This window comes from Eucyclogobius newberryi, unplaced genomic scaffold (genome assembly GCF_026437365.1).
Source record: "Eucyclogobius newberryi isolate DKJ021-1_F unplaced genomic scaffold, fEucNew1.0.hap1 SCAF_1, whole genome shotgun sequence".
Lineage (NCBI taxonomy): Eukaryota > Metazoa > Chordata > Actinopteri > Gobiiformes > Gobiidae > Eucyclogobius > Eucyclogobius newberryi.
The window spans coordinates 34,577,478-34,603,069 of record NW_027315723.1 but is presented as its reverse complement, the minus strand read 5'-3'; the positions used below and the strand labels follow the sequence as shown (position 1 = coordinate 34,603,069).

General features: G+C 38.2%; 2 protein-coding genes across 3 annotated transcripts in view; both read right to left on the bottom strand.

Moving 5' to 3' along the window:
* Positions 1-25,592, bottom strand: part of ches1 (checkpoint suppressor 1) — a 156,913-nt gene that overhangs the window by 52,374 nt on the left and 78,947 nt on the right. The window contains exon 3 of the mRNA XM_072444691.1: positions 4,576-4,730. Within this exon, the coding sequence (XP_072300792.1) occupies positions 4,576-4,730 (155 nt within the window). The remainder of the gene's footprint in view (positions 1-4,575; positions 4,731-25,592) is intronic.
* gtf2a1 (general transcription factor IIA, 1) overlaps positions 1-25,592 on the bottom strand; it is a 103,056-nt gene that overhangs the window by 71,270 nt on the left and 6,194 nt on the right. The window lies entirely within an intron of this gene.

Below are 25,592 nucleotides of genomic sequence, written 5' to 3'. Positions count from 1 at the left end.
CCACCAGGGAGGCTGCATTGTCTTCCAAACTCGGCTTTCACCAAACAACCCGAACATCTTCATCAAAAAATGCACAATTCATCGGACCCTGGACTCTTCGAATGCTAAACCTGCTCAAGCATCAGCACCCGGACAGCTCCAAGGACGCAAAGGACTCTGGACTCTGAGGACGCAGAGATGTGGATTTAAAGATAGGTTTCCTTGAATTATTCCCCAAACCTAATTCTTAATACCAGCATTTCTTTTAACTAAGTTGAGCCCAGGCACAGCCTGTGTAACTAAATGTGTCAATTAATTGATTTTATATCTTTGTTTATTAAACCACACAAAATCATCCTGGTTTATAGAGCCTTTGTATTGATTTGTGTAGAATTATGATTGTCGGTCAATGAATCGTGTTCTCCCCTTCAGAGAATGAGACTGAGTAGATATTAATGTTTTGCTGAACAAGCTTCAGATGGTGCCCCTTTAAATATAAATATGAACATTAACTACCTAAAATGCTACACGCGTTATCCACAATGTAATGGCTAGTCCCAGAGAATATACATATGTATATTGGGTATATATATGTATATATACATACATATGCTCGTACCTTTAGTTTGGCGTCTCATGTTTTAGCCTAGCCTATTTTAAACACTGCAAACTGTGTGATTCCCTCTTGCAGCCAGTAGATGGTAAACTCACTCCACAGTTTAAGTTACACATTTCATTGAACAAGCTGTTGGTTTACTTCCTGGTCTCAGCACGCAGTTGTACTGATCATGATAAGACGACAGAGAGTCACAGAGCGAGTCTGAAGATGATTTATGGACTTAAAAACAGAAGATGCTCAGAGCCACCTCAGAGCCACTTAAGAGAGCCATGGCAGAACCACCTCAGAGCCATGTCAGAGCCATGTCAGAGCCATGTCAGAGCCACCTCAGAGCCACCTAAGAGCCACCTGAGAGCCACCTAAGAGCCACCTAAGAGCCATGTCAGAGCCACCTAAAAGCCACCTCAGAGCCACCTCAGAACCATGTCCGAGCCATGTCAGTAATTGTGGAGTTGCAGAGAGGACCGTTTGTGACTGTCGGAGGGGAGAGGATTTTCTTACCAGGATTACTCAAACTAGCGTGAATGAAGCTAAATTCTACTCCAGGTATGTTTTGGATGGGAACAATGTTAGACATGGTTAAAAGCTCAAAAAGGTCATATGTGTCCTTTAATGTATGAGTTTAATAGTCAAACATGTACTTCCCTAGGTCGCTGTAATCCCTCAATCGACCAGGAGTGATACGTCATAGAAATGGTTTCATCAGTAGTCATCATCTTTACAATATTTTCAAATTCAATACGTTCAGACTTCCATCCAAAAGTTATTTTCAATCTCCAGAACTGGTCTGAGAAACATGATTTTCTTTATGCTGCGCCGAGCTGACTAGTCCTGCCCTCCCCAAACAGAAGATACTCACCTGACCATCATACTTATACTTTTAACATTTTCCCGCTCCTACATCACCATGACGACAAGCTGGCTGCGGACTCTCAACCAGAGAAGTTACACGGTGCATCTTTACCACCAAACGCCATCGCACCGCCATAAGTCCTATAATTGGACCATTTTCCCTTTCCTAACAGTCTTTTCTTACGTCAGCAGCGCTTCTGTGCCGTCTCGTGCTCAATAATACATTTGCCAACTGAAACCAATTTTTGTTTCACCGGCGTAAGAGAAAGTGTCACCCGCCGCACGACGACAAACTGCTGCCGAGCCTAAACGATTCACGCCAACCGGAGCTGCTTGATTTGACACAGGCGTCGATATTTCCGAGCGTGAACAGGAAAACCTAAAAGTGTTTTATTAATTCTTCAAAACAAAGCATTTCAAATCATAACTGTGTGACTTTAATCAAACTGAAAATTTCCTTTTGCTTTGAGACAGTTTGAAATTAAATCATGTCTAATAAATAAAGCAATACGGACGAATAATGGCAGTTTTAAATGTTTTACGCACGTTAGACTGAATGAACTGTACAAACAAACTGTATTAAATTGTGAGTTATTTTTGCATCTTGGAAAAAAAAAACAAGAGTTATTGTTTAGCTATAGGCCAAAAAAAAATCTGAACGCAATCTACCGTTTAAAACACTCTTGTACGTGGCATTAGACGTTGACATTTTACAAGTTTTTACATTACGAGACTTCGGTGGTCGTGCTTGTTACTTTTTTCACGGTAAACTGGAGTGAAAGTGCAGCGACGGCAGAGGAAATATGTTATATGTAGCGTAAAATTAAACTGAAAGGCTGACCTTTTTTGAACAGCTAAAATATGTGTCGGCGCCGCTCTCCCGCTGCCGTCTCCAGCCTCTGCATTTGGACCAAACACTCGCAGGTGACTCGCAGTGAAGTGTACGAGGAAAAACACGCACATTACCATGACGACCAGAAGAAAACGTCTCTAAGAACAATAAGTAACAAGCGACGTGTGTTGCTCTGCAAATTATTTTTACTCTTTAATTGATTTGTTACATTTTTTTGCATATAAAATAACAAAAAAGATACATAAATATGAAAGATTGAAAAAGTAGATTCAGGAAGAGGCAAAAAATGGCCTCTAATTAATGAGTAAATAACGATATAGATATAATTAAATAACGATATAGATGTAATAAACAATAAAATGATATTTACTCACAAGTAAAATAAGTTTGATTGCTAAAAATAAAAAAAATCAATGTAATATCTGAAAAAATATTTCCTTAAACTTTTCGGATGTGTTTTTTTACAAGTCAAAAGTAAAAAAAAGCCTCTAAATCACAGGCAGAACTGAGCTCTTAATGTGACACATTTTGACACGTGAAAATGATGATTTTTATTGTATCGATGTCTATGTTTATTTTCTATTTAATATGGGGCAGTGCACATGGATCTCTGCATTATATTTAAAGTGAAATGTGGTTCTGTTGAAAATGACTGTATACATTAATATGCAAATGTAGTAGATATTATTATTATCAGACGATAGTGGCTTGGACTTGGAGATGTAACTCGACCGCGTTTGCACAATCAATATTTAGTTCAGAGCAGATGGAAAGTACTCAGATTACATTGCCGCACAACATAAAGAGGTAAATTAAACTGAACGTATGCATTTTGAGCCCAACAATTGACTGACTTTTCTTATAATACCAATAGATTTCTGAGTTTGAGCATTTGTTTTATTATTCAGTGTTTTCGTCCTGTTCAATCATTATCTAGAACTAAATTTGGACCTAGTTTAGTCTCTTTTTAGACCATGTTTAGCCCTAATTTAGACCAGATGTAGTTTTATTGTTCTGGTGGTGACGCCAAATGAATTAGACTGCACTTGCTCTATTTCCATGTACTAAATACGTCTTAGGGTTAAAGGTGCTCTAGGTAAGTTTGATGCCACTGTGGAACATTCTAGGTATTACAATAACCATGGAGATAATCTGTGATCAAATTCAAACAACTCACATAAATGATCAGATAAAAAAAGAACGAAATGTAGCTGTTGTGTGTGTAATATTATTTTGAATAATTCAAGTGTTTGAAGGTTCATGGCACTGGAACAAAATCTATGAAGACTTAAGGTGTAAAAAATCGAACCATCTCAAATAATCAATGCAAACTAAGTGGTTAGAGCTCCTGCACCACGAGAAACTGGGGCAATGGATGACAAAAGAGCTTGAGATGTATCTTTTAGTTTATATTTGTCCTTAAATGAAGCCGTAAATAACAAAACATCTTAAAAACAAATCAGATTAAACATTAGTGACATTCACCTGGTCCGAATGTGCTTTTGAAGGGTTTAGATCGAGTAGATTGACTTTTAAATCTGCTAAATCTGGACATCTGATTCACTTTCCATGTTCTACTATCATCCAAAGTGTCTCTGGAGATGTTTGTAAGAAACACTCTTTATTGTAAAATCCTCTTTATTGTAAAATCCTGCACATTTAACATTTCCTGATATTAATTAAAATAGTGTGATCTTGATGAAACAGTGAACAATTGTTAGACTCTGACTCACTGTTTTACATGACATGAGACTAATTCCCTCATGTCAATGCAATAAACAAAAGAAAATCACTGGTTTGAATTTAGTTTGTGATTTTATTGAACAGTTCATTGTGTAAACAGTGTTATCGAAAAGTATTTGTGATCGCTTCACTTCAAACTACTCTCTCTCTCGCACTTGATTAATAGATCAAACTAATTAGAATGGCAATGCACAAAGTAATACTTAATAAAGATTTTGAGTTGTTATGAGACGACGGTTAAATCTTTCCCCAAATGAAAACTCTGAATACAAAAATACTTCTGTAGCTTAATTAACGTGAAGCTTGACTCTGGAGCTTTGTCACTGCAGTAAAAGTCTCAGTTTGTTCTCTGTTTTCACCACACAGTCAGCCATTTATTGCATTCCAAACACAAAGAAAAGCAAAGGATCAAAGCAAAGGATCATGGTCAATGTAGTTTGTTGCATTCTGACCGCTCTCCTAAAACAACACGACCCATTTTACCCCCGGACGTTTGATATTTTCCAACCAGCTCAGTTTGGAGACTTACCTGCTATGAAATGTCTGTGGGGGCAGAGTGGGCGGAGACGTAGAGGGCGTGGCCAGGCTGGGGGGATACGGGTGGTACGGCGTCTTCTTCAGCGCCTGGATCAGGTTGTGTCTGTACTCCGGGTCTATGGACCACAGCGAGCCTTTGCCTATGCTCTGCCAGACAAACACAAGGAAGACAGTTTAGATAAAGGACAGCGTGAAGAAAAAGAAAAAATTGGCACGATTATTATTTTTTTGGTTCTCACGATTACATTGTGGCCTGAACAATCGCGATTATCGATTACTCTAATGATCTCGACGGTTCACACACTAGTCCAGGTTTAGTTATGGTTTGTGCACACTCAGTCTCTGTTGGTCCGAGTCAATAAAACAAAATAACAAAATAGATTCAAAACAGTTTATGCTTTACCCACAGGAATAACAATTACCGTATATTCCGGACTATAAGTCGCACCTTTTTTCATAGTTTTGGCCGGGGTGCGACTTATACTTATATTTACACTTATATTTACACTCCGGAGCGACTTATATGTGATATTATTTGTTATTTTCACACTTGCAACTGCATTTCATACTCCAGTGCTACTTATATATGTTTTTTTCTTCTCTATTATGCATTTTTTGGCTGGTGCCACATATAGTCCAGAAAATACAGTATATTTTTCCTATTGCATTAGATTAAATGACTTGGTTCCACTTCATAAAAACTAAACCTTAATAAATCAACATATAATTAATTCTTAGTGAACAAACTGCTTATAAAGACTAATTCAGGCTCAGTCACGACTTAATAGAGGGATCAATCATTCTTAATAAACTATTTGTTCATCATTTTCGAGGCTATTAAACATGTCGTTATTATAAAGTGTTACCAACAACCTTTATTACTTTGTTGAAATAAGATAAGATAAGATAAGATATTCCTTTATTGTCACACATGGGGGAATTTCATTGATGCAACGCAGGTAGATACAGAGGTAGATACAGAAGAAAAGAACAGATCACTTATAGGAAGTTTGAAAAACACTCTCAGTAGAAGATCTCCTATAAACAAAACCTCCCATTTCCCAACAAGGGATGGAAAAAGGAGGGGAAAAATAATAAAGATAAAAATAAATAAATACATAAAAATACATAAAAAATTGTACGTTTGATGCAGCAAAAACACATTCTTAACAGAACATTTGTTTTTTAGTCTTTGAAATGATTGTGCTCGACCTCAAATGAAGTTATTCCACCATTTTTCAAGCTAAAAGATTACGATACGTTCTCAATGTCAACGTGTTCAACGCTTTTATTCTACATTAATGTCAAGGATGCAATTCTCTTTTATGCATGTTTAGATCAAAGGCTCTTCGTTCACCTGCCGGATCAGAATCGCTCTGTAGATAAACACGCGGCGGGCGGAAATCATCCAGACCTCCGCGCTGTTTCCCCCTCCCCGAGCCACCTCCTCCTCCCTCCGTCCTCCGAACATGTGACAATGTGATATTAAAGTGCGTCCCGTGCGACTTTGTAGCGCTCTGTGATGGCGAGCAGAGTATACAGCGTCGCGAGGAGGAGTCACGGCTGCCGCGGTTTTATATTTAGCGGGAAAACATAAAAAAAAAAAGAAAAAAAGAAGAAGATTCTATTAAGAGGAATCTGTCAGCGCGTCGGAGCCCAGAGCGAGGCATTAATTGGGATCACGTAAACGGTTGGGAGCTGGAGGAGGACGTGTTTTTTGGGGATGTTGGGGTTTGAGAAGGATGCAGGCTGACAACAGCACGGCTTAATCTAATCACGGTTCAGGAGTTTACACGTTTCTGCCGTTTCACGCGATTTTGGGATCATTTTGTGTTCGGCATCGGGACGACAAATATACTGTGTTGTCACGACGATCAAACTGATTTCAACGCAGAATAATCGTAGTTCCTTTGAGTTAACGCGTGGTCTTTACCAGCTCTGATGAAGCTCAAGATCAGAACAGAGAACAGTTTGGTAAAAGGATAAATCTGTTCAGTTATTGTGACTTTACAAAGTTAACCGAGTAAATAGTTTCTATGCTAGTTTTAAGGTGCGTTCACAGTTTTATTTGTCTGGCCACGGTTTGAGCCCAGTTTAATCCTGACATGATTTGGTCCTGTCTTGCTCCAGTGCTGTGTTTAGTTCTAGGTCTAGTCCCAACTTTAATGTGGTGCTTTGGCAAGTTTAGAAGTAATAATCAAAATAATACAATAATAACCATAATCGAGTTAGAGCTATGCCAGAGAACTAATAAATAAATAAATAATGACAAGAACTAAATAGAATTGTACATTTAATGGCGGGCAATGTATCGAACTTTGTATAATATCTTGAATATTGTTTCAAAGATGTACAACATTCGACTATTAAGTACATTGTTTATCGTAAACTTTCAAAATAAGTGTATAAGTTGATATTTCTGTGCTTTTGTGATACATTTTTACATTTCACATTTGCTGAATAATTACACCTCAACGATTACAATATTAAAGACATGTTTTAACACATTTATGGGTGACATTTCCACTTGGGAAATGGTAAAATTAAAATGTAACTTAACAAATGTTAAACCTTTCATAACCTTTCAAAACAACACAACTGGCACAATGTAGTCCAAAGCCAGGACAACATTAGTTTATCTTCACACAGAGAACTACAAAGAGTTCAATTTAGTGATTTTTGATGAAGAAATGTGCTGATTTTTGATCAACAGAAGCAACTGAATCTTATATTTCCAAGTCATTTCTCTCTATTTTTGAAAGGAATTTCCCCCAGAACATTCTAAAAATAATCCCTTCAACAATACAGAAAGTACTTTTTAGTTCTTTTTAAAATACAGTGAAAGTACACATACAGCTCTCAAATGTAGTGAAGTAACATTTTTACTTCACTACATTTGAGCGCTGTATCTGTAGTTTACTTTAAAAAAAAAAAAAGTAAAGTACATATACCTTTTCCACCACTGGCTAAACTCTACTTCACGCCTCCACTTGCCTGTCTGAACATGTGTACGTTTGTTCACAGCGCCCCCTGTCTGCGTCTCCACATTACTGCGTGTCCCCGTGGCTCTGGGGCCATATGTCGCCTGTGGAGCTCTGAGCGTGTGGTGACTGTGTATGTCCACTTCCCCCGGGGAGCGTGATATTACCCAGCATGCCTTTCTCCTGGGAGTGCTCCTCTCACAGCCAGAGACGCCGCTCCCAGTGAGTCTGGAGTTACACACACACACGAGTTTACCCTCACGGCCAGAGGAGAGGAAAGGATTATTTTGGGCATTTCTGGTGCTACTTCAGAGGTTTGAACAGTACAATTCAAATATTTCACAGGATGATTGGCCAGACAGCTTAAGCTATGATGACTAAGTCGGTCTAAGTGTTGAGTGGAAAATCAGTTTAGTATAATTAGTGTCAATATCACAGAAATTAATACGGACAAAATGTGACCTTTCCTGAACAGTTTTAGAGTGATCTTGAGCTTTAAGAATATGACCACATGGTAACATAATGATTCTAAGGGAAAGGCTACACTAAACCAATTTGAATCATCTTTTTTATACAATAGACACAAATAAATGTCATGTTGTCTAATACCATTGGCCATATGTTTGCCAAAGCCTGATCTCGTCAGCTCTCGGACGCTCAGCAGGACAGGGTACTAGGATGGGAGCCTCAGGTTAGTTAGTTAGTTAGTTTATTTATTTGAGACATGGACAGTGCGCTCTTGCCTCCCAAGAAGGAGACCAACATCACATGATCTCTCTGGGTGGAGTCTGCATGTCCTCCCCGTGTTACCGTGGGTTCTTTCCGGCTTCTCCGGCTCCTCCCACCGTCCAAAGACATTCATGTGTTAGGTAAGATTGGTGACTCTAAATTGGCCCTAGTGAATGAATGTGAGCGTGAATAATTGTCTGTAATGTCTATGTCTCTGTATTGGCCCTGCGACGAGTTGGCCACTGTCCAGGGTGTACCCCGCCTAAGGCCCGAAGTCACTGGGATAGGCTCCAGTCACCCGCGACCCCGAAAGGGAACAAGCGGTAATAAATGGATGGATGGACATGGACAGTGCACAATATACATTAACCTTATCAGGGGAGCTGCAGTGTACCAGGTGCCACAGGGGGGCGTTAGAGGCAAAGTTGCTGTGTCCTAAAGCAAGACACTTTGCTGTGTCCTAAAGCAAGACACCCACATTGCCCGGTAAAGCCCTTTGAGTGCCTTGAAGGTGGAAAAGCACTACATAAACACACTAATAATACTAATAATAATTCTAAAACTATTCAGGAAATGTTATTATCGATACTTGTTTGATACTAGTTGTTGATACTTATTAACACTAGTATCAGTTGTTTTGACAACTCAATGTCTTCTACTCTACACTTCTAAATAGGTCAGAATGAACAACTGAGTCATTATTTTGAAAAAATTCTTCTCAATTGTCAAAATCAAATCACCAATAAACTGTTCATCTGTGAAGCCCACAAGAGGCGACTAATGCCAGAAGTGAAATATCATAACAACAAACAGTTATAAACTCACAACTCAGTGTTTCTGCCACGAATTCAATCAACGCTCACGACCCAGCTCCAGGTCTATTCACAGCCAGCCAATCAGAGACTTGTGTTTCCTTCACAACCAATCAGAGAGCTGCTCACATCTGTCACCTGGACAACTGGACAGTTTGACACTCACTCATTTCTCTGTGAACGTGTTCAGCTTTAGAGAAAATCCTACAGATTACAAAGTGCACTTGAGGACAGAGGCCACGAGAAGGTCACTTCAAGTCACAATCAGAACCAGCTTTATTCATCCAAAAGGACGACACAAATACACATGAATTCTGAAGGTGGGAGGCTGTCACTCGTCTCCATGGAAATGTTATTGTTTTACCTGGAATGTTCCACAGTATTTATCTATCTCCATGGAGACCAGCAAGAAGTGTAATCACAATATTAAAACTTGATCTTGATACTGAGGAAAAGGCACAGTACTTTTTCATTTGACAATAACAATTATTGTACTTTAATTACCATTTTCTCTTACGCAAGTTCTGATAGATTCTAAAATTGTTCAGGAAAGGTCACGTCATGTTTATATGCTTGCTTGTTTGTTTGTTTGTTTGTTTGTTTGTTTTGTCAGTACTTGCTCACACAATTAGTACCAGATTTTCAATACATTAAATTCAATAAACCTTTTTGATTCTTATTCTCTACATACAAGATAAGTTTAATGCCAAACTCTTTTTTTATTTTATCTTTTTATTTTTTTTTATTTTTTTTTCTCTCTATTCCTTATTAAGAATGTGACAGGTTCTGTCTATAGGAGTTTTGTTTATAAGAGTTTTTCTATTAGGAGTGTTTTTTTTTAAGCTTTCTATAAGTTATCTGTTCTTTTCTTCTGTACCTACTTGCGTTGCAACTCCGGAATTTCCCCATTGTGTGGACAAATAAAGGCATATCTTATCTTATCTTATCTTCCCTCATTTGATCACATTCAACGGTCTATTTCTGTGCACTTTAACTAACTAAAAATGTCTTAATATGGCACAAATAAACCGTGTTACACAACAAATAATCCACGGATGTTAAACCACACACACACACACACACGCACACACACACAAAATCTCATCTTCCATTAGACTTTAAGCACATTTGCACTTCATTCATCCATCTGTTAAGTACTTAAAACGTTGAAAGCTTATAGTAAATGTAAATAACTGAGCAAATTACAGGTAGTTAAGATCAGAGGTGGTTTGCAGAGCGGGTTAAACAAATACAGAAGAGAGAGCGGAGGAGGAGTGAAGGAAAAACACATGGTGACAGGGCTGTGTGCGGCCGACATCTGTTTCCGGTGTTATATAAGAAGAGCAGGGGGCCGGACTCGCCTGGAAATGGAAGATATTAAAAAAGTACCGCTACTGACCCTGCACGCTAGCGCTAATTTATTTATATATTATATTTATATTTACTTGGATTTAACAGTATAAACCTCCTTCAGCAGTAAAATCCTCAGCCTCCTCAGCCTTTACATCGCCTCCTCTTTAGAACATGGCACAGTCTCGATCAAATCTATGATACAAGTGACAGTTTATCCACTCAATAAACTGTTCATGCAATTTTTGGGTGTGTTCACACTTGCACAAAGGCAGCACAAAAACTCTGAGCAGATTAGGACTAGTTTAGGACTAAATTAGGACTAGATTAGGACTAGTTTAGGACTAGATTAGGACTAAATTAGGACTAGATTAGGACTAGTTTAGGACTAGATTAGGACTAAATTAGGACTAGATTAGGACTAAATTAGGACTAGATTAGGACTAGTTTAGGACTAAATTAGGACTAGATTAGGACTAGTTTAGGACTAGATTAGGACTAAATTAGGACTAGATTAGGACTAGATTAGGACTAAATTAGGACTAGATTAGGACTAGTTTAGGACTAGATTAGGACTAAATTAGGACTAGATTAGGACTAGTTTAGGACTAGATTAGGACTAGATTAGGACTAGATTAGTACTAGTTTAGGACAAGATTAGGACTAAATTAGGACTAGATTAGGACTAAATTAGGACTAGATTAGGACTAGATTAGGACAAGATTAGAACTAAATTAGGACTAGTTTAGGACTAGATTAGGACTAGATTAGGACTATTTTAGGACTAGATTAGGTCTGGAGCAGGACCAAACCAAGAATAAACCAGGACTAAACTGGCCTCAAACTATGACTGCACTAAAACGACCCAAGTGTTCTTTTTAAATATAAATAATTAAATATTAAAGGACACATATCATGCATTATTTGTATTATAATTATCACTTGTAGGGTCTTTAAACATTGAGTATATTTACTTTGGCATCTCATGTTTTAGAACTTGGCAAGATTTGTTGGACTTAGAAACAGTGCAGAAGATCTTGGGACTCGACTTTTGAGTGTTTTCTGAGGTTCAGAGGCGAGCTTGGATTTACCAAACAGGATTCAAGAAACAAGCGTAAATGAAGCTAAATACAACTCCAGGTCTGTTTATGATTAGTAAAACAATGTCAAAAAAAGTACATTTTGCATAATATGTGTCAAAATCAAAACCGCTGGAAATCTGAAAACACATTTTAAACTTTGGTTTACAAGATTTCAGATTAAGTTGTATTGTTTATGATTGTGAGGTATTTTTTTTTAGCACATCTGCCATTAAATCAATGCTGGATGGGTGTGTTTAATGCCATACTGTAGAACACTCCAGGCAAAAGAAGAATATCTCTAAAATGTCTCCTTTTGCACAGCTTTTTTCACAAGACTTATTGGTTGTCGCGGACATGTTGAAAACGTCACACATGCTGTTGTTGATCGGCAGTTAGACAGTCATGAAAAACACATCAAATGGAAAATGAAAGGGTTGATGCTTTTGAGGACATTTCCATCTGCTCTTCCTCGTCCACAAACCCTCTGCACTGGACCGGCCCTCAAAGCTCAAGAGCACGGACTTTGTGTCTGATCCTAAAATATAACACCCGGACAGTTGGAAATAAAGCTTGTGAAAACTGTCTCCAAGTAGGCTAACGTTTATTATTAGCATAGCCACGCAATAAGATATAAACTAGCAATAGCCAGCTGCTAACTACCTGAAACAAACAGCTCAGCCTCAGTCAGAGTGATGTCTGTAAGTCCACTGGCCCCTCCTGACCACAGTAACACATTTCTGGACAAACAGGATCTTTGGGGATGGGACGGAAGAGAAATCCTTTGTTCTGAGACTCATTGTGAGCAAAGACCCACAGTGAGAATGTGGCTTTCGTCCTCAAGATGGCTGTAGTAATGAGTGTGTGACGTCACATCTTAACCTTTAGTATTGCACCTTGTATTGCACTTTCACCATAAGTATTTACAGTGCCTTGATGGACGTGTACAGAACGGCTAAAGGCATTAAAACTGCACGTGGTTAAGCCCGATTAACACTTAACATAGGAACAGAAAACCTTCATGATATTATAGTGCACTGAGATCCATGACAGTATTCAAAGCCCTTGAAAAGTGTTGGAAAATGGAGCAGAGTTTGTTATAAAAAGGAGAAAGTGTGAGACAAGGCAGAAGATTCTTGGAGTTTGACACAAGCCAGCTCCGTTCTTAATGAGCTCCATTTGTAAAATACGTTACACAACACAGCAAAGAGGACACTGGGAAGAGAACGTGTGGGCAACAAGCTCAAGAGAGACTATTCCCATGTAGATTTACAATAAAGCAGCACAACAACTTATTTATCTTACATTTACAGGTGTGTTTACTGCTTCTCAGTTTAAAGTATTTAGACATGTATGTGTCTCTGTTATTGTAAAATAAATGATTGTGAACGTGAAAATGTTGCCAGAATAAAATAAAGGTTGACATTTTTCATATTTTGAAAAGTAAAAAGTCACTGAAGCTTATTTTGGAGCCAAAGTTTTGTTTTTTCCTCTCAAACTGTCAAAGGTTTTGAGTCAGATTTGAAAACTTTATTTTCATACTTTATCTTCCAGCATTTTAGCAGTTGATGTGAAAATGAAAGACGTCAATCAAGAAAAATATTACTTAAGAAGTTGGACAAAACATAATCACATGAGACGATATAAGACAAAATATTAAGTCCATGAGAACAAAATGAGACAAAATTAAATAATTGTTCTCTTTTTAATTGTAAATCATATGGGGTGCAGATGGGTTGCTAACGTCACACAGGAAAGTCAGGGCAGATGTTGTATCAAACGATTTATTATGGATTTACAAGTTTTAATCTTGTTCCTTCACCAAAAACAAATAATTAAAAAAAATAGAATAGCATGTGTTGAATTTCCAGAAAAAGTCACACATTTCTGAGATTTAAAAAATGTAAATTTAGCCAGTGAATTTACATTTGCCAGTAAAATGTAGCACATTTGTGAGATTTGATGTGGATTGGAGGATCAAGACTTTTGCCTTGGAAAAACGACAAGGATATAGTTTATGGTGTTTTTCCAGTTTTGCTGTTCAGTCGGCGCTGCTGTGTGGAAGACCAGCACTTTGACCTAAACTGGATTAAATCTATCCATTAAATCAGAGCTTCTCAAAGTGGGAGGCGCGCCCGTCTGGGGGGGATACATTTACTTACACGCCAAAAGGTTTGAGAAGCTCTGCATTAAATCTAACCAAGTTGAAAGTAGCTCGTAGAGATGGAACATTTCCAAACTGTGTCCGCTTTTGTGTGGACATTAACTGTAAATGCACTGCACTGCCACAACAACAAGACATACACCACACACACAAGCTCAACAATCTACTCTAGACAAATGTCTCATAATCATGTGAGCCTAACGCGACAGGTTGATGAGGATCGTTTCCTTCTACAGCCAAAAGCCTCTGCTTTTGGCTGGGGTCCGGAAAGTAAATATGTGAGAAAAGAGCTGCAAATTTGCATGTTTTTTCCTCACAACTTTGCTATTTCTCTACCAAATTTCCATTTAATAAAAATCACATACATTTGGATATTTTTCACCACAAATTTGCTGATTTTTTTCCAAGCAAATGTTCAACTTTTTTAAATTTTTTTTATTTCCCTGTTTCAAATCTCATACATGCCTCGCCTACTTTTTTCCTGGCAGATTTGTTTAAACTCGAAATGATCCAATCCTATTTTACCTCTCCCTCTACTGTATACGTGGCCTTGGTACATTTCAGTTCTGGCCAAAAGTCCGTATACAGATATTGCTAGCGCAGCAGCTTTGAAAAATGGGTCAGCGTAACAGTAGATGTTCACTCTAACCTTACACTGCCTTTACATTGACCTGGTAAACATCTGTCTGACCCGCTTCACCACAGTTCAGCCCCGTCTTATTCTCCACAGACGAGCGACGCCGAGCCCGGAGGCAAAGCACTGCATACTTCAAACTGACAAGGTAATTACTGCACCGATATATCACTTGTAATCACAGCATACAGACAAAAGAATGGAATGTTGTTGTTACGCTAATTGTAAAGACAAATGGGAAATGACGCCGTACATAAAATAAATCTGTTGTGATGGGTGCAGGTTAACTAAAGATAGATGTAGATTTTGATGATGCATGACCTCATAAATACATAAGGTGCTAAATAAGTATTCTGTCTTCTGAAGTAGTAGTCTGGAGGGATATCTGACCATAACATACCTAAAAACAACTGAGGCAGCAGAGAGAAAGTGTTCTGTAAAATACTAGTTCTGAAATACTAGATCGAGTTTAAGAGAGGTATTTCAAAAAATGTATCAAAAATTGCCTCAATGAGACAGAAACAACTGTATATATTAATGTTTTTGCCCTTTTGAGGTTGATTTTATGTTATTTATATGTTTTGTGCGATACTTGAATGTCAACAAATTCATTTATAGGTACATTTTAGCATATTTCTGAAAATATGCGGTGGAATTATTTACTGAATGTCACTATTGGACTGCTGCACTAAAACAAGAATCACATGCATTTAAGAACATGTAAAGTATATTTCATTTTTGCAAATCATTTATGTAAATAATGGCAGTTTTATTTTGCAATTTTCTACCATTACAGGTGAGAAATATGGAAATATCAGTGATGTTTTTGCACTTTTTAAACAACATGTTTTATAGACATTTCACATTTGTCTAAAAAATAAACTTCAACTATTAAATTGAAGACATGTTTTAATACGTTTCTGTTGATTCATTCAAAGTGTAATTTTGATTTTATATTGATTAATCTTGCAGCCCTAAAAGATGATGTATAAAGTCCTGTTTGACCTGTTTGCAGCTGAGAGCCGTGTTGCCAAGTGTCTTTACAGCGTCTCTGCTTTATTTGTTCAAGCGCCGTTACAGGCCTGATCTCCGACTCTAATCCTGAAGTCTGAGGCTTGTCATTAAAGGCATGTTGTAGAGCCGCGGTCAAACATTCTGTTAGTAAACAGAACCATGGCAACCGCTCGCCCCAAGCACTCTTTCACCATTCAAAACCAAGCAGCTTTATTCACACACAACAACACGCACGGGTGTCAGGAAATAGAGGAGAGTAATTGTGCATATTGCAATCTTTTTTCTTCTTCTTCAAGGTCTTTACAGTGGCAAAAAGAGAAGTATAGTTTTCTCTAAAAGTGTTCTACATGAATCTTTATGGAGAAGTACACCCAGATATGTAAGAGATCTGTTTGCCATTTCAAATAAGTTGGTATTTCCAAAGGTTAAGGGAGTTGCCTGGTAAGAAGGAATTTCAATTTTTTGTATACTCAGTTTGTATACAGACATTGGATCGATATTAGGAAGGGAATTCATCACATTAGGTAAAGACATTTCTGGTTTGGTCAAAAATAATGGAACATCATCTGTGTAACACCATAGACTGTTTTTGATTGTGTAATATATTAGGCCAATGCTTCCAAGTACAAAGCGAACAAAAGGGGAGACCGAGCACAGCCCTGTCTCACTCCTCTTTCCAGATTCAGTCTCCCAAACCACCATTCATTTTGAGCCCCAATATTCTTTATTGATGTCATCTATTTGAAATTTTCTTAGCACTTTAAATAAATAGGGCCAGCTATCTTCAATAGTATTCAGAAGTATTTGTATTTGTTTGTCATATGTGGCAGATAGTTGCTAAAAGAGGTGTAAGAAAATACTGGTTTAAATATCACAATGACGAGTATAAAGTACAGCGAACATTTTCAAGAAACATTAAATCATTTCTTTCTAAAACTAAGCAGGAAATATTTAACCTTGTCCTGTTTATGTGATTTTCTTACAACATTACATCACATACATTGCTATAAGTTGTACTCATGTAAATACCAAGGTTATAGAATAAAAAGTTGATTTCTTTTTGTGGAGTAACAGTGACAAACGGCGTAGTAACAGCTTTGGAGGACGTGACACGGTTGTTGGAGCGAGGTCAGAGCAGGTTTTGTCTTTGTCTCAGATTGTACAAGTCATCTCCAGTAGCACCATGGTAGCATCAAGCTTTTTAAATATATTTAATTTGAGGCACTTTCAACTGCTGCCACAGAGGATTCTTCATCATCTGGACAGTGGAAAACACCATATTCTGGGGGATGAAAAGTTGGCGCCGTTGCTCAAAATGGTGCAAATAAATAGTTAATGGAAACACATAGATTAATCCATTAGTAATTCATAGACTTCTAATTAACTGACCACTTTTTCAATGCAAAACCAACTCAAATCTGACCGAACAGGCAAAGCAGTGACAGCGAGAAGATCCCAGGTTCTGTTACCAAACCATAAGCCTTTCTATGTTTGCATGTTCTAGCTGTGTCTGAGCGGATTTACTGCTGGTTTTCCCCATCAACCTGAAAACCACGAACCAAAGACTAATTCTGACAACAACAACAACAACACACAACATCATTTTTTAAAACACATTGTTAGGAGCCTGTGATTAAAACAAGCATTCATGGTGTTGTTTAGGTGTTTTATCTGTGTTTTATTCAGAAACATTTAAACTATGTTGGTGTGTCATTAAAACACCACATTGACACAACCACTGATCATTCTACTGTTTACAATATAGAAAAGAATATACTACCTAAAATTAAAAAAGGTGTTTGGTTTTCAACAATAAAAAAGTGACTGGCTTTCAACGTGAATTTGTGTGTCTTTTATTCATTTTAGTAGTTTTTATTTATATAAATATGTCTATTTCTTGTTTTATGCATTTCATTTGTTGTTTTCTATTTTTTTACAATGCCTTTTTTATGCTGAACTACTGTTATGTTTTAGTCCTAGGCTCTTTATTTTATGGTTTTATGTAGTTTTTCTTTCGTTTTTGATTAGTGCTTTTATGAAGTCTGTTTTTATTGTTGTATAATTTATGTATGGAAGACTGCAAACCAAGCTGGATGGAAACTGAACTAACTGCAATGCAAGTTTGTGGCTTTAATGTTTAAAGGAAACTTGTTTAACAGCACAAATCGGCTCACGTCTTGTAGTACCAAATACGTCCGTCCTTTTATGGTCAGATTGTGTTAAAACAAAGCTCGGATTAAAGTCTAAATTGAGTCCAGACGGAGCAGTGCCTCCAGTTTCAGCTTTGACTCTCCCGAGGAATGTTGCTGCCAAAGGTATCAATAAATTCAAGCGCCGCGTTTAACCCCATATTTCACATTCATTTTTACCCGCACAATGCCACACAAAAGCCTGAAAACACCTCTTTGTAATTTTATCGTCTCCGCACAAAGACGCAAACAGGTAAAGGAAATGCAAAGTGGCGAGGGCGACGAGAGCTTTTCAGATGCAAAAACGTCCTCGGTGAATGGACTGAAATGACAGAGATTGTGTAATTGCGGGACAGAGCGCGGAGCTTGGCAGGTCCGCGGGAGTCTGTGGAGATGTGGCCTGGTTTCGGCTCCTGTGAAGGGTGTTAGTTGGTCTTAACGGTGCTGGAGGAGAGCGCAGCGGGGCGGGCGAGCGCGGGAGAACGGGCAGGAGGTTCCCTATAGAGATTTGAGTCGTGAAATGTTGCCGTTTTGTGAAGATTTTTTAACTTTGAGGACGACATATTACGCTTTTGTTTGACGTGTAGTTGTGATCTGTGACAGCCGTGGAACATTATTTTATATTTTGGTCATTTTAGGTTGCAAAATTCATCTAAAACAGGGGTGGAAAATTATTTTCCAGGCGAGTAGCGGAGGGCCGTGATCATTGGTGTGAAAAAAATAAAATCTATATATATTAAATATCAAATAAAAGATCGCTTTTCTGTCAAATATAGGCAATTGAATCTATTGTTTAAATCATTTTGTGTCATCTTTATTAAGGATACAAGTGCAGACAGATGTTACAGACAGTTAAAAAATAGAAACTAAAATCTTTCTAGGGGCCGGATTAAAACATGCCAGGGCCACATCTTGCCCCTGGGGCCACAAATGCCCAGTTCTGGCCAAAGGCAAAATTATTTAAAAAATAAATAAAAAATTACTGGTGAAAGGCATGATTGTATTTGCCTAGAATGTTCCACAGTGGCGCGTTGAATGCCACGCTCTGGAACATTTCTGGAACATTCCTACAAGAAAAGCCACATACAACTGCGACTTGTTTTTCATTTTGCTCTTCATCTAGAAACCTAATCACCTCACCGTTACTTTATCTGACAAAACAAGATCTAGTTAATGTAACACGTCATTACTTTCCATTAGAGAACCGTGATAATCTGTGCAGTTGTGCGTCCGGTGTGTTGTGCGAGTGTTGTGTGTTGTGAGCGGGTTTGAGGGGTTAATTAGAGCGCTGTCTTAAATGATGTGCAGCGGCAGAAGACGAGGAGAGCTGCCCTTGCCAAATTCACCTCTGCACATGTTAGCGTTAGCCAAGCGCACACACACACACACACACACACACACACACACACTACGAGCCGTTACCATGGAGAAGGCTCAATGACCACCCAGTTGTAAAATATAAAGAGTGTGCAAGACTGGTGAGAATAAAAATGCAAAGTAGATGGGTGATTTTATATACAGACACAGAAAAGCCCGACTAAAAGGTAATATATTCTGTTTTAGTCAATATTCGGGCTTTCTAAACGACTCTTTGACACTTTGTCATTTGCATTTCCTGTCTGTGTTTGTACAGGTCTTAATCTGCGAGAGATTTGTCTATATAAAACACCAGCAGAGGGCGCTAGGGCTGCGTCTGCTGGCACACTGATGAGAGAAGCAGTTTGAAGTGAGTCAAAGTGCTTAGGCTGCTCAGTAAAAATCCGTTTGAGCTGAAGAGACGTTTGGTGAAAGTGAACGTGTATGGACTTGTACATATATATTTATATAATATATTTGGTGGACTAATTATGCAGGTAAGACTGGGCAAGTAATAACGTTTCAATTTAAATTAGGATTATTGCTCTAATTGATTCCAAAAATTGTAATCGAGATGATCAAATTTAACTTGAGTGTCTTCAGATTGTGTCAATGGAGATGTGATCGCTCTGGCTAAAATGTTCCATAGTGGGGCTTTAACGTATCCATCTCCTGAAGACGAGTCGCCGACAAGTCCAGTTACACGTCTGAGGTCTCATTTATAAAACGTGCGAACATTTTGAAAGTGTGTGAAGTTTTCAGAGAAAAGGTGAAGTTAACACATTTTTAAAAGTTTGTGCTTTGTTCGTACGCAAATTTTGAGTAAGAATTCCAAGTAAAGTTTTATAAATGAGACCAGGTCTGTGGAGCGGCGACTCGCCTCACTGTCAGAATGCACACAATTGTAACTGCAATAAAGATATTCAATGTCACACTGTGGAACATTCCTGAAAAATAGAAAAGCTACAGAGTGTGGCTTTAAACACAAACAGAAAGTTACACTATTATCAGACTTTATAAACTGCATTATATTTGTAATAGTTGTGTCCCATTAGGTCAGCATTGTGTATTATTGTTCATAATGTTCTGCATATGGTCAAAGAAGGTCAAAGAAAATGATTATCATGTATTTCAAAATTATGACAAATTATGAGCGTTGCCATTGGTGACAAACTGACATCACTCAGGGCAGTGCAGATGTGTCATACTGTTTTCCTGACTTTATAAAGGGCAGAGATGTGACCAATGTCAGCTCTAAAAGCTCCACATCCCCTACAACCTGAATAAATAATGACTCAGACACTTACAGTTTCAGTTGTTACAGTCAATTATGTTTGACCTGAATGCTAATCACAAACGCTCATCATTGAGTGACATTTGAAGCAAAACTTGCAGCAAAGAAGCTAAATGTGCGTTAATAACTGCAGCTGTCCTTTTGTAGAAGGTGTCATTCGCACCACGGCTGACAGTCAAGTTTAGGACTCTTCTGATGTAGATTTCCTTTGACGTTTACATTTGTTTTCATCAGAAACCAGAGCCAAGATGGCCGCTGATGGCGCACAGGTCACAGGACGGCCGTGAACCGATGGCAACGAAACAAATTAAAACAAATGATCAAGCCTTTAGGGAGCGGAATATGTTTTATCTCTTTGAACAACGGTCGCTGGTTCTATTCCGAGGAACAAATGAATAATGCATTAAACAGTTGAGATGACGTGGAGTGTCTGAGGCCAGATCCAAGTCTAATATTCTTTCCGTTAGCTGTGCGCGTACGCTGTATTTTTCTTTATGTTTACACTGTGGCTCATCTTCCTGTTTTCCTGCAGGTTTGATCACATTCTGCCGCCGCCGTTGTAAAATGCAAATGCCTCATACAATGGATAAATAAAGTGTTGCTTATCTCATCTCCGCCCGGCGTGTACAGTAAACAAACACAGCAGTGACTCTCGCACAGCCGTAGCCTCGCCGCGGAAGATTTGTAGTTTAAGTCCGCTCGATTTGACTCGCCACGTTTAATTAATAAGTCGTGTTCGCGTTATGGAATTGGAGAATGTCACGATTTCAACGGACGGTGGGTAAAATAAATAAGTTCTACGGGAGATTCTGTGTTTTTTTGCAAGAAATACACAAACGCATGAGCCACAAATGCGGAATCTCATCATTATTTGTCGGCTTCACAAACGAGCAATATTGATCGAATGGCTTAAAGTACATTAAAAGCATTTCCAAAGAGTAAATCAGAACTATTTCTATCACAGTTGCATGCAGATTTTATGATTTGTCGCTGTAGACTCTTCTTAATTTCAGGACCGTTGAATAAATGCATCGTTAAGACAAGATCTCTGAATTATTTTAGTGTTAAGAGACGATTCATCTGAAAATACTTTTATCGTTCATTTCTTGGACTAATCGTGACAATAGCTGATCATAAACAAGAATCATATTTGCATTTTGATTATCAGAGTTGTTATCTGGACTTAAACACAGAACAAAAGACCTTTTATAACAGACAGTGGCATTGTCTATATGAAAGTTCTCCTTATGACTTAGTTTGGAGGGAGGGCATCTGTGGTAAATGTTTGTGCTTCTGTTGAATGTCAGTTTGTGGAGACATTTTGATTTTAAAATGTATTCAAATTATAGGAAGTAGAGCTGATTTTTGTTTCTTTTTTTTCTTAATAATAATAATTTAGCAGGTGAACAAGTGCAGCAGTCAAGGTACAATTATTTTATACGAGGGGCCCCTTTTATATATGAGGGGCCCCTGAAAAAGAAACGTAGAGGAGAAAGGGGGAGTACGGAGTATGCTTACACTGCTTATGCTATAAACAGACCAGGTATTGAGCAGTTCTTTGGTTTTTTATGGCTTTAGGGTGAGAGGAGAGTTGAATGGTTTGTTTATGTGTTTGTTTGTTTGTTTGTTTGTTTGTTTGTTTGTTTGTACAGGCTGATTTCTTCATGAGAAATTATGAACAGCTGTTTCCTGTTTAAGATTTTGTATTTACGGATGTGGCGTTTTGAGTTATCAGTCGGTTTGTAATGTATATTTATTAGGATTGATGTAAAAACCAAAGAGCATGTCTTGAAAACGAAAAGAAAAGTTGGGGGTAGATCTTTTCTGAATGAATCTGGCAATCTATTTCCAGAAGGTGACGGTGTCGGGCTCGACCAGAAAAGGCGAGTTCCTGTTTCCGTGTGTGATTGACAGAATGTACAAGTGTCCGTTGACGTCCTGAGGTTGCTTCTGACTGGATACAGCGATGAAGGAGTCTGTATGAGACTTCTCTCTGCTCGTCTGTGATGAAGGAACTAGATGGCGAGGTCCAGACTGTTTTCCACGGGCTTATTTGGTACAGAGCTTCTTCCCCAGTGATGGTGAACATGTGGTACAGTGATGATATTTGCTTGGAAGAGGGTTCAGATCCTGCGGTCCAGATTTAATGGTGAAGATGAGAAGCACGTTTTGCCTACAGCAGTTTCCATCAGAGGGAGAGTGTTTGACTTGAGCTGGAGGTGTGGCCTTTGAACAGCATCGGGTTTGTTTTTTGGTATTGAGAATTCTCTTGGAGTGATACAAATTCAAAGAGTAGGTCATTAATTGTCCATTGATTGTCCGTTTGTGTACATAGTAAGCCTATTTTTATTCATATCCTATAGCAGATTTGAATTGTTTTTCTTTAATTCATGCCCTTTTTGATTTTATATGTGTTGCTTTATCATTGTTCATTGTTTTATGTTGCATCGAATCATCAAGTACAGGCATGTCCAAACTAGGGCCCGGGGGCCAAATGCGGCCCTCAGACCAATTTGTGTTGGCCCTCCAGCGTCCTGCTATGTCGGCCTAAACAACAAAATGTAGTGCTTTTTATTGGGAAATTGGGAAAATTCAGGCATATTGATGTGATACCAGCCTAATATTAATGTTCCAAGTCTAATCAAAAATGTGGAGGCTCATCGCAATTACGTCAAATGCAAAATTTTCGAATGATTCACTTTGTCATTTAACAAATTCAACATTGTCAAGTTGTGTGTGGCCCTCTGCCCCGTTTAAGTTTCAAAATGCGGCCCTTGGTGAAAAAAGTTTGGACACCCCTGATCAAGTAAGTTCCTATGTTTGTGAATTATGTTCATTGACAATGGCAATAAACCTTTTCTGATTGTGATTTCTGATATTGAATACAGGTAATTGTTTGACGAAGCCCTTTCTCCCCTTTACCTATTTATTAGAAAACAGTGATTTGTTCTTGAAAAGGATGATACAATTGTTCCAGATGACATACGTGTGAGGAGAGAAAGCCTGGTTTTGTGTGGAAAGCATTTGATTGTGGAATTTGGAGAGTTTATATGGACGTTTTCCTGCTTTGAGTAATAGATACCGCTCAGTTTGGAGAATATTACAGAGGGAGTACAGTGGTTCCAGACAGAATCAGGCTTGTTTAAGAGGTTACGAAGACAATTGATTTTGACTGTGTAATTCAAAGTGAGTTTTATCTTTTCAAACAAAGTTGTACAATGCTTGGTCAATCGATTTGCATGTATTGCAGCAGAGTACACGAGTCTGGAGACGCCCTCTGTTTTAGTTGGTAATGTTCTGCCGTTTAGTGACAGATCTCGTTGTAGCCAGTGATTGAACCTTTTATTTGCTTTCGTTAAGATCGGTTCAAAGCTGGACCGACCACGCTCACATACATAGTTTTAACATTAGTAGTTCACATTTAGTGACATTCAAACAGAGATCTGAGGCTTTGGAAAAGTGCGTAATCAGGTTCAAACTTGTGGGGATCTGTTTCGAGTCTTTTAAAAACAAAGTGGCATCAGCAGCTTCTTGACTTATTAAAAACACTCTGCCCGATATGGAAATCCTGTGTTTGTTACCTTCTAATGCAGGGGTGTCAAACTCATTTGGGCCGCGGGCCGAATTTCGACGCTCAGGCTGGGTCGCGGGCCGAACATAACGTAAAACATAAAAAATATAAGAAATAAATAGCTTTATATAGCCTACGCTGTTTTTGAAGCTATTACTGGACCGATTTAAAAAAAATACGTTTGTTCTCAAAAAACTGAAATGTATTTAGAAAAACAAGTGTAATTTCACCAACACTGAGCTTCAGTTTATGTGCATTACAACTTCAGAGTTGATCTACAGTTCTACACAGAGATAAACATTTGACTTTATAACAAAATAAACTTCTCAAGATCTAAAAAAACGTTTAAATGCACTAACATTTCTACGTCTGTGTAGTTATCTGTACACCTGAACTGACACACCACTAAACTTCTGAGAAGTGCACTTCTCCCTCGGCAGCTCACACAGCAGTGCAGCAGAGCCCCGTGGGGGAGGGGCCACCGGTGGCATTGTGGGACGCGTAGTTTTAGCGATAAAAACGGTTCTACGGTTCTATGAATCGATTTTATATATATATATATATATATTTTTTTTTAATATAAATTTGAGATGTTCGGCGGGCCAGATTAAAACGTCTGGCAGGCCGGATTTGGCCCGGGGGCTAGAGTTTGACACCTATGTTCTAGGATATAGTCTGATAAGAGCTGTGTTGCCAGCAGAAACAGATAGGGGGCGACTGGGCAGCCTTGCCCGATCACTGCGGGCAACAGAGAATGGAGGGGAGGTACCGTGTGTTAAGAGAATGGATAAGTTGCAGTCATTGTACCGAGTTTCTGTTGCTCTCATAATGAAATTCCCCAAACCACATGTTTCTAATACGTTTCTAAAGTGTCAAATGCTTTGTAAAAATCCAGAAATAAAATCAAACTATTGTCATCGATGAGGTCAGAGTAATCTAGCAGGTCAAGAACCACCGGACATTGTTTGCGATGTGTCTGTTCATGAAACATGAGTGTGATTCTGCTATGATGTAGTCAGTGTTTAAGAGGCAGATTTTAGCCAATGACAGCAGATCTGTTTTTGGCCTTGGGATGAGTGTAATTTGTCTTTGAGTTAAAGTTGGGGGTAATGTGCCCTTCTCCAGACTTTCAGTATACATTCTAAGGAGGAATGGTGCAAGTTCCAATGCTTTATAGAATTCTGCTGACATCCCATCATTGCTTGTGGATTTGTTAAGTTTGAGGTTGTTTATTGCGTCTGCCACTTCTAATAATGTAATGAAAATCCAGAATTAATTGGTTTGTCTCCAAGATCCTAATCAAAGACTGGGACCTAAAGCTGAGTTCTAAAATAGACTCTGTGATGTCATCAATGTGCGACGTGCCATTTAATATACAGGCAATTTTACACTTGACTGAAACTTTTCTGGCAGTTTAAACAATCATTCAACAAAATAAAGGTGTTATATGGCATTTTTATTTATCATTTGTCATGTATTGTTTGGATTATGGCTCTTGTTTACAGTCTGGTTGCTTGGTAACAGTTGTGGAATTACCTCTACATATGTCATATTTGCTGCTCATGTCCAACCAGGAAGTACAAGTATAAACTTTACAGGAATGGTCAAAAAAAAAAGGCACAAGGTTGGTTAAATCTTAAATATAATTGTGTTCACTACTTTAGTGGAATGTGTAGTCTAACCTGTCATATAGACTTTAAATTAAAATATCAAAAACTGGTAAATAATTCCTGATTTCTACCAATAATACACTTTATTCATACAATTATCTATCTAGACGCCTTCAGTCAGCATATTTCCACCTTTATTTTCTTGCTAATGTATTTAAAAAGACTC